Here is a 9,367-nt window from a genome sequence, read left to right on the forward strand (position 1 = left end):
CATAGTAATCTTGACACTGGTAAAGTATCTGTATAGTAAGTTTAGTTCTAGTTCTTTATCTATGTAGTGATCTTGGTTCCCACTCTGTATCTACATAGTAATCCTGACACTGGTAAAGTATCTGTATAATAAGTTTAGTTCTGGTTCTTTATCTATGAAGTGATCGTGGTTCGGGTCCTATATCTGTGATTTACTTCCAGCACTGGTAACATATCCATGTTAAAGGTTTGGTTCAGGTTCTGTATCTATGTAATGATCCTAGCTCTGGTGTCATATCTTCTGTATACAGTAGCCTTGTTATGGTAAAATATCTCTGTGGGGTTGTTGCTCGTCCTGCATGACCTCAGAGATATTCACCATGGGTGTGTCTCTTATTTTGCCCCCTCTTTGTGTAAGCCAATGGTATAACCCGACAGCTCTCTATTCAGTTTGATTAGGTAGATGCCGCCATCTTGTGACTGTCTATTGATCTATAAGGACAATATCTGCCAAAGTACTGGAGATCTGCTCCCGGTAATTCTAATATTATTTTGTACAATTTGTTCTTCGAGTCAACAAAACAATTGGCGGAGGCTCCTGGGATGTCCCGGACACGTGAGGCCGGTGATATTAACTACTAATTTACAGAATGGATTATATAAACCATGTATATATATTATAATAATGTTATAATCCTTCCTCTTGTAACATATCTATGAGGAGGTCTTGGTTACAGTAATGTATCTATGCAGTACTACTTGGTTCTGGTCCTAAATCTATGAAGTGATCAATGGTTTCCATTTCTGTATCTACATAGTAATCCTGACGCTGGTAAAGTATCTATATAGTAAGATTAGTTCTGTTTCTGTATCTATGAAGGGATCTTGGTTTCCATTTCTGTATCTACATAGCAATCCTGACGCTGGTAATGTATCTACATAGTAAGCTTAGTTCTGTTTCTGTATCTATGAAGTGATCTTGGTTCTGGTTTTATAAATATGATGCACTTCCAGCACTGGTAACAGGTTTGGTTCTGGTTCTGAATCTATGTAATAATCCTAGTTCTGGTGTCATATCTTCTGTATATAGTAGCCTTGTTATGGTAAAATACCTATGTAGGGTTGATGCTGGTCCTGTATTTATGCAGTGATCTTGCTTCTGGCCTTGTATCTATTTAGTGATTTTGGTTACCATTTTTGGTAACATAATCCTGGTTCTGGTTATAAATCTATGTAGTAAGCTTGGTTTAGATCCTGCATCTATGCAGTTATCTTGGTTCTGGTCCTGTATCTATGTAGTAATCCTTGCTCTGGTAACATATCTATGTAGTAATATTGGTTCTGGTCCTGTATCTATGTAGTAATATTGGTTCTGGTCCTGTATCTATGTAGTAATATTGGTTCTGGTCCTGTATCTCTGTAGTAATATTGGTTCTAGTCTTGTATCTATGTCGTAAAATTGGTTCTGGTCCTGTATCTATGTCTTAATATTGGTTCTGGTCCTGTATCTATATAGTAATATTGGTTCTGGTCCTGTATCTATGTAGTAATATTGGTTCTAATCTTGTATCTATGTCGTAAAATTGGTTCTGGTCCTGTATCTATGTTGTAATATTGGTTCTGGTCCTGTATCTATGTAGTAATATTGGTTCTGGTCCTGTATCTATGTAGTAATATTGGTTCTGGTCCTGTATCTATGTAGTAATATTGGTTCTAATCTTGTATCTATGTCGTAAAATTGGTTCTGGTCCTGTATCTATGTAGTAATATTGGTTCTGGTCCTGTATCTATGTAGTAATATTGGTTCTGGTCCTGTATCTATGTAGTAATATTGGTTCTGATCCTCTATCTATGTAGGCATTTTGCCTATGTTCCAGTTTTTATAAAGAAATTTTGATTCTGGTTCTGTTTCTTTGTAGTAAACATGGTTCTGGTAACATATAGATGTAATATTCTTGGTTTCAGTAACATCTTTATGTGGTAGGTTTTGTTATGGTACTTGGTTCTATTCATGTTTTATATAGTTTTCACATTCTGGCACCTTATCTATTTAGTAAGCTTGTGTGTGGTACCATTACTGTGTAGTAATCTTTTTTCTGAAACGTATCTATGTTTTATATTGTATTTATATTTGTTTTGTGTTTATATTTTATAAATGTGTCTGTATTTTTGATTCTAGTCCTGTGTCTATATAATAAGCTTGGTTTTGGTGCTATCACCTTCCAATTCATTTAGGTATTTAATAATTCCTATTTAATAAGTTTTGTTATGTTACTGTTTTTAAAAACTCTAGACTTCTTGGAAGGCAGCATTCTCTTTACAGCCAATGGTCCAAACCTATGTTTAATTTAGTTAACAATGGGGTCTAGTAGTGTCTGATCGGAAATAAATGTTCATGGGTTGTGGGGACAAAATTTGCCAATCGGAGGCTTGAAATCTCTTTTTTTTTCAAAAATATTTTTGGTAGTTCACTTTTCCTCAAGTAGTCTGTAATGTCTATATAATTCAGAAGAATTCTGCTTCGAGGCTGAACAGATACCCTGAGTGTAGCTTCCATTTGGCACAGAAACTCTGGACCGTTCACTTGTTAGCACAAACTAATAGCAAATATAAGAAAATTACCTGCTGGGTCAACAGATCCGATGATAAGACTCTACATGACCTCATCTCCTCCACCACCCGCAGCCATAGACACTGTTTATATGACGATCCTCCACCATGAGGTTACTCAACACAAGAAGAACAAGATCATCCAAGATCCCCGGACACGGCAGAAATGAGACTTGTTATTTGTGTCTTTCTAATATTTTACATAGGCTCCGTTGGTGAGTATCTTCTGAGAACCTTCCTTGTGCTCCACTCAGCCGCTAAGATCGTGTAACCTATCGTAGAATACAACTGGGATGGAGACTTATATATGTTTCTTTATACACTATATTTATAATTATATAAGATTCATTGTATAAATTGGTTAAAAATACATAAATGTCATAATTGTAACTCATTTTATATATTAAAAATGTTGTTCATTCACCAGGGGTAGCATTGAGTGGACCCTTCCTTACACCTTCTGGGTCAGGACCGGGTCCAGCTCAGCTTCACCGCACTTGGTTAACGCCTGCATTCGGCACTGTCACCCATCGCGGGCGCTAACTCTTTATATGGCAAAGGCTCCATGTTGATCTAAATAGTTGCGGTGACAAGTCCCCATTTTGGGGAGGATCATCGCTCCCCAATGACATCATTAGGAATAATGACCCTCCCAAAACTAGTAGCATGCTGCGCTGCCGGTATGTTAGTGCTGGCGCCCACGCATCTCCAAGTTATTAAAACTTTAATGCAAACAGTTAACACCAGTGATCGGGACCAGATCCGATCGCCCCTGGTTACTGTCTTGGGTCTATGTTTGGTGTCTAAAAGAGGGTTTTAAAATTCTGGTTCAGCAAAAGTTGGTTGAACCCCAATTTTAACAGGTCCCCTCATCACCCATCAGGAGTCATACAAGATTCTAATATTTTCAAGTTGATTTGCTTTCATATTCTTCTCTCCGATTTCCTCTGTTTCCGGTTGATTCCTTTGATTCCAGCCGCTGTTTTCCAGTGCTACTCCTGTCATAGGAAGAACAATGTCACCTGTGAGCATGAAATAGTCAACTGTACAAAGGGAGACAAGTGTGTGATAATCTCCGAGGAATATTTATACTTCAGTGAGTATTCAGCAGCTTCTGTCAAATTTTTACCTTATTGTAAAATTTGGGTGGAAATCTAAATGGCCAATAAATTCGGCTCTTAGTTCTGTCTATCAGGACCTTTTGTAGGTGCCATTGGTTCCAGCCCCGGTGCAATATGCAATTCTGACCATTCGTTTTGCAGACGTTACCTTCCGATCGATATACAAAGGTTGTGCGGGAAATTTGCCTTGTAATAGCAGCCATTGTGGACGGATAAACAGTGAGCACCATCTTATGTACAACATCCGCTGCTGTGATACCAACCTCTGTAACACCCAATTCTTTGAGAGTAAGTACAAAGAATTAGGAGACGATATGCGACATCCAGTGTTATATGGAAATCCTTAAACTAAAATCCTAAAATATTCTATTAATAGAAGCTTCCAGATAACATTAACAAACCTTGAGTATTGACTTGAGTATAAACCAAGGTTGGGAGATGCAGCCCCTTGTCTAATAAAAAATCCAGAGCCGAGCCCCCAATGTTATAATGCCCAGAGCAGAATCCCCCATTAATAAAATGCGGACAGCAGAGCCCCCATAAATAAAATGTCCAAATAGGAAGCCTCATTAATAAAATGCCTGGAGCAGAGACCCCCATTAATAAAATATCCAACAGAGTTCCCCATTAATAAAATTCTGATAGCAGGGCCCCATTAATAAAATCTCCAGAGCAGAGCCCCTATAAAAATTGCCCAGAGCAGAGCCCTCATTAATTAAATGCCCAGAGCGGATCCCCATTTAGAAAATGCCTAGAACAAAGCCCCCATTAATAAAATTCCCAAAGTACAGTCCCTATAAAATATGCCCAGAGCAGAGCCCTTATAAATAAAGTGCCCGAAGCAGAGCCCCATTAATGAAATGCCTGGCAGATAAATAAAATGCCCAAAGCAGAAGCCTCATTAATAAAATGCCTGGAGCAGACACCCCCATTAATAAAATATCCAACAGAGTGCCCCATTAATAAAATGCTGATAGCAGGGCCCCATTAATAAAATCTCCAGAGCAGAGCCCCCATTAATTAAATGCCCAGAACCCCTATTAAAAAAAAAAACATTCCTCAACATCTTCAGGACCAGGTTTTCCCATGTTTTTGTGTTTCCATTTTTTCACTCCTCTACTACCATTCGATATGTACTGAAAAGCTGGGGTAAAGTTGAACCCTTTTGTTAAAGCCATTGTTTTTAAGTCTTTCACTGTTTGGTCCAGTTATTCTCTTTGTTCCTCAATAGTTGAAAAAAAACACTTTTCAATTTCAAGTGACTCCCTCAGCCATTAAGTGGAAGCCCTCAGCTTCTTGCACCAGATCTAGTCGTGGGCTAGGACTAGACTTACATCAGTGGTGATAGAAATGTATAAGTCAGTGAAATGACTATTAAATCCTGTATAATTTGTTTTTTCATCATTCTTTAGTGCCAAAACTTGGAAAGCCCCAAGGACCGCTCTGTCCAAGCTGCTATAAAGAAAACACTGTAGATGGATGTGAGGCCAAAGTAAAGATTAGATGCCAAAATAAGAGTGACAAATGTATTAAATATTCTGGAACAGTCAAGAATCCAGGTAATTTGCTCGAAACCAAAAACATTGGTTATGCCGAAAAGCATAGAAATCCATATGATAATAAATTTGTGAAAGTCCCTTGTTGAGAAGGACCGGGGTGACTAGGAGATCATAGATGAAATAACAGCACAATGTCAGTCAGCTGCCTCTAAAGCTAGCAGTATTTCATTATGTTTCAAAACTGGTCTGGACCCTGGGGATAGGGATGTAATATTACACTGTACAAGGCATTGGTTCCACCTCACCTGGAATATGCCGTCCAATCCTGGGCACCGGTCGATAAAAAGGAGGTCTTGGAGCTGGAGAGGGTTTAACGAAGAGCCACAAAAATGATAAGGAGTATGGAGGGTCTCAGTTATGAGGGAAGATTCAAAGAATTAGATTTATTGAGTCTCTAAAAAAGAGAACTAAGAGGGGACTTGATTAACTTATATACATTTTTGAATGGTTCATACAAAAAATATGGTGGAAAGTTGTTTGAGGTTAAATCACATCAAGACACAAGAGGACACTGCCTCTCTGCGGAGAAAATAAGGTTTAATCGGGGAAAGAAGGCTTCTTTACTTTAAGAAATGGTAATGTGTAGAGTAGCCGAGCTCAGGAAAAGAGCACAGCAGTGACAGCAGAGAGCTCAGTAGCAGAGCACAGTAGGGACAGCAGAGAGCTCAGAAGAAGAGTGCTGCAGGGACAGCAGAGATCTCAGGAGAAGAACACAGCAGGGACAGTAGAGAGGTCAGGAGCGGAGCACAGCAGGGACAGCAGAGAGGTCAGGAGCAGAGCACAGCAGTGGCAGCAGAGAGCTCAGGAGCAGAGCACAGCAGGGACAGCAGAGAGGTCAGGAGCAGAGCACAGCAGGGACAGCAGAGAGGTCAGGAGCAAAGCACAGCAGGGACAACAGAGAGCTTGGTAGCAGAGCACAGCAGAGACAGCAGAGAGCTCAGGAGAAGTGCACATTAAGGACAGCAGAGAGCTCAGAAGAAGAGCACAGCAAGGACAACAGAGAGCTCAGGAGCAAAGCACAGCAGAGGCAGCACGGAGAAGAGCACAGCATGGCATCAGGGAAGGAGTAGAGCTCATCAGGGAAAGCAGAGATCCCAGGAGTAGAGCAGAGTAGGGACAGCAGAGAGCTTAGAAGAAGAGTACAGCAAGGACAGCAGAGAGCTCAGGAGAAGAACACAGCAGGGATAGCAGAGAGGTCAGGAAAAGTGCACAGTAGGGACAGCAGAGAGCTCAGAAGAAGAGTAAAGAAGTGACAGCAGAGATTGCAGTAGCAGAGCGCAGCAGGGACAGCAGAGAGCTCAGGAGAAGTGCACAGCAGGGGCAGCAGATAGATCAGGAGCAGATCACAGCAGCAACAGCGCAGATCTTAGGAGCAGTGCACATCAGAAAAAAGCTCTGAGCAGAACACAACAGAGACAGCAGAGAGCTCAGGAACAGATCACAGCAGAGACAGCAGAGAGCTAAGGAGCTGAGAACAGCAGGGAGAGCACAAAGCTCTGGAGTAGAGCACGCAGCAGGAACAGCAAAGAGTTTCAAATAGAATCTAGATGCTTCCCTGCACTAAATTTAATACCAGGACCCTCTAAACAGTCCCAGAAATAATCTGTAAATAATCTCACCCAGCAGTGTAGCATTTATGAGGCTATAGGAATTATTTTTATTGCTCGTTAACTGCAGAACGTCCCATTAACACATGGGGGGGTCATTTACTAAGGACCCGATTCGCGTTTTCCTGACGTGTTACCCGAATATTTCCAATTTGCGCCGATTTTCCATGAATTGTCCCGGGTTTTTGGCGCACGCAATCGGATTGTGGCGCATCGGCACTGGCATGCACGCGACGGAAATCGGGGGGGGGGGGCGTGGCCGAACGAAAACCCGACGGATTCGGAAAAACCAACGCATTTAAAACAAAAAATTGGTCGCACGGGCCATACTCACATGCACGAGGAAGAGATCAGTGAGCTCCGACGCAACTCGGCGGACCTCAGCGCAGCAGCGACACTAGGTGGACATCGGGCGCAGGACCTTCATGAATCGCCGGAAGACCCGAACGCTCGTCCGAGAAGCTGCCGCTGGAACGCGAATGGACCGGGTAAGTAAATGTGCCCCACTGTGAGGCGCCCCCTTGTGAAGTGTCTGTTGGTGCAGGGTCAGGGATAAAATGGGGTTTTAGGCAATTTATAGTTATGTTAAATTGAATTCCTTTACGTTGACATAACCGGAGATGGATTAAGAACGTCTGTATCAGTTCTTGATGCTTCGATGATGAGACCCCGGTTACTTTCCTGCACATGGGGTCCCAATTATTAGGAGTCTATCATTTTATAGTTTGTAAATCATCTCTGATCGCTATTATCATATGTCAGATATTCTTCCCAAAAATAATTTATGATTTTTTTTTTTTTCTAGATGGATACGTAATGAGTTACTCAATCAGAGGATGCATAACCCCCATGGAGTGCAGGTTTAATCTGAAGAGGGTCGTTGCCCTGGAAACAATTCAACAATCAGTGTTTGAGTGCACAGATCCAGACAAAACTCTGATGTAAGAAGAGGAGGACGAGGAATCCAAGTGTCTGTTACTTTACAATGACAGCATAAAGAATCTATATTTAGCTTCAACCAAATATTTTATAAGGGGAAATATATAAATATTCTACAAATATCTATATCACATTGGTAGCTTTATTTCTGAAGCCTCAAAGAGTCTCCACAAGAGGGAGCTCAAGAGTTTCTTGTATACTGGCTTATTATTAACATTAAAGAGGACCTGTCACCAGATTTTGACCCCCCCCCCCCTTACTAACAATGTCTGTTGATAAAGGGTTACAAGTCATCCCCATATCCCTTAAAATTAGCTACCTGTGGGGTACTGTACCTTAATTACAGCCATTTTTCTGATATGCAAATCAGCTTGTCTTACTCTGGCAGATGGAAAGAGAAAAAGAGTCAGAGATACGAGTGAGCCACGCCCCATTATTCTGACTGACAGCTCTGTGTCTCTTCAAATCCCATTTCTGCCTCCTTGTACTTAGGGACTGTCTTATAATATTAGCTACAGACATATAAAGCTCTATGTACAGATGGGAAGTATTGTGTCAATCTTTTTACACAGTGCCTTCATGACATGTGACCAGTGACATCATTGCAGGTCCTTCAGCCTTCTAGGAATAGCAAACTGTACACCATGTATGTGATTACATGAAATCACTGCTGGGACTTCATGTGGTCAGATACATGCGTGGGGTACAGTTTGCTATTATTAAGAGTCTAAAGTATCTGAGATGATGTCACTCTGGTCACATGACATGAAGTGTGACCAGTAAGGAGGCATAGGGCATGGGGAGAATTAGATGGGAGGGGCTGGCTGAGAAGGACACTCCCTCTCTGATAAGATAAAACAAAAACAATTTTTAGCTAAAAGAAAAGTGTCAGTCAGTTATTAGAGCTCTATAGGAACCTGTCACTGGCTGTATATGTGCAAATGTGGTGACAGGTTCCCTTTAATTAAAAGAAAGTATTCAGTGCACTCATAAGCTCCTCCTACTGTAGGCTACAGCCAATCAGAGCTGAGTAATTTTTTTTTTTAGAAAAATTGTGAACGTAAAAATGTTAAGATTTCTTGAAAATAAAATAAGGATATTGTCATATATTTTGTATCTCGGCTTCTTCCATATTTGGCAATTTGGGAAAGGGAAAGAAAAATACATTTGGTCGTAGATAAAATACAACTTTTATTTTGTCTATTAAAATCAGGTAAATATTCACCTATATAAAATGAACCAATAGGACGAGACTGAGGAATTTCTCCACTTGTGCATACAAAGGTCCCATATGTACTGTATATACTCGAGTATAAGCCGAGACCCCTAATTTTACCACCAAAAACTGGGAAAACCTATTGACTTGAGTATAAGCCAAGGGTGGGAAAAGCATTGGTCACAGCCCCCCCCCCCACCCCAGTATATAGCCAGCAAGCCCCCAGTAGTATACAGCCAGCAATCCCCTAGTAGTATACAGCCACCAGCCCCCTGTTGTATACAGCCACCAGTCCCTAGTAGCATAGAGCCAGCCAGCCCCCATGTAGTATACAGCC

At 41.0% G+C, this 9,367-nt stretch overlaps 1 protein-coding gene across 1 annotated transcript; it reads left to right on the plus strand.

The window, feature by feature from the left end:
* Window positions 1-2,721: 2,721 nt before the first annotated feature.
* Window positions 2,722-8,870, plus strand: LOC140065308 (phospholipase A2 inhibitor 31 kDa subunit-like). The gene is made up of 5 exons (XM_072112903.1): window positions 2,722-2,803; window positions 3,565-3,684; window positions 3,851-3,997; window positions 5,122-5,268; window positions 7,681-8,870. Exons 1-5 carry the CDS (start codon window positions 2,755-2,757, stop codon window positions 7,818-7,820), a joined length of 603 nt encoding a protein of 200 aa, XP_071969004.1. The 5' UTR covers window positions 2,722-2,754; the 3' UTR covers window positions 7,821-8,870.
* The last annotated feature ends 497 nt before the right edge of the window (window positions 8,871-9,367 follow it).

This window comes from Engystomops pustulosus, chromosome 6, assembly GCF_040894005.1.
Source record: "Engystomops pustulosus chromosome 6, aEngPut4.maternal, whole genome shotgun sequence".
Classification (NCBI taxonomy): domain Eukaryota; kingdom Metazoa; phylum Chordata; class Amphibia; order Anura; family Leptodactylidae; genus Engystomops; species Engystomops pustulosus.

What these genes read in the sequence shown, in the direction of transcription:
- LOC140065308 (XM_072112903.1), top strand. Translation starts at nt 2,755, where the DNA reads ATGAGACTTGTTATTTGTGTCTTTCTAATATTTTACATAGGCTCCGTT. An exon ending in ATTTTACATAGGCTCCGTTG is followed by an intron (nt 2,804 to 3,564) that starts GTGAGTATCTTC and finishes CTTTGATTCCAG; the next exon opens with CCGCTGTTTTCCAGTGCTAC. An exon ending in TAACACCCAATTCTTTGAGA is followed by an intron (nt 3,998 to 5,121) that starts GTAAGTACAAAG and finishes ATCATTCTTTAG; the next exon opens with TGCCAAAACTTGGAAAGCCC.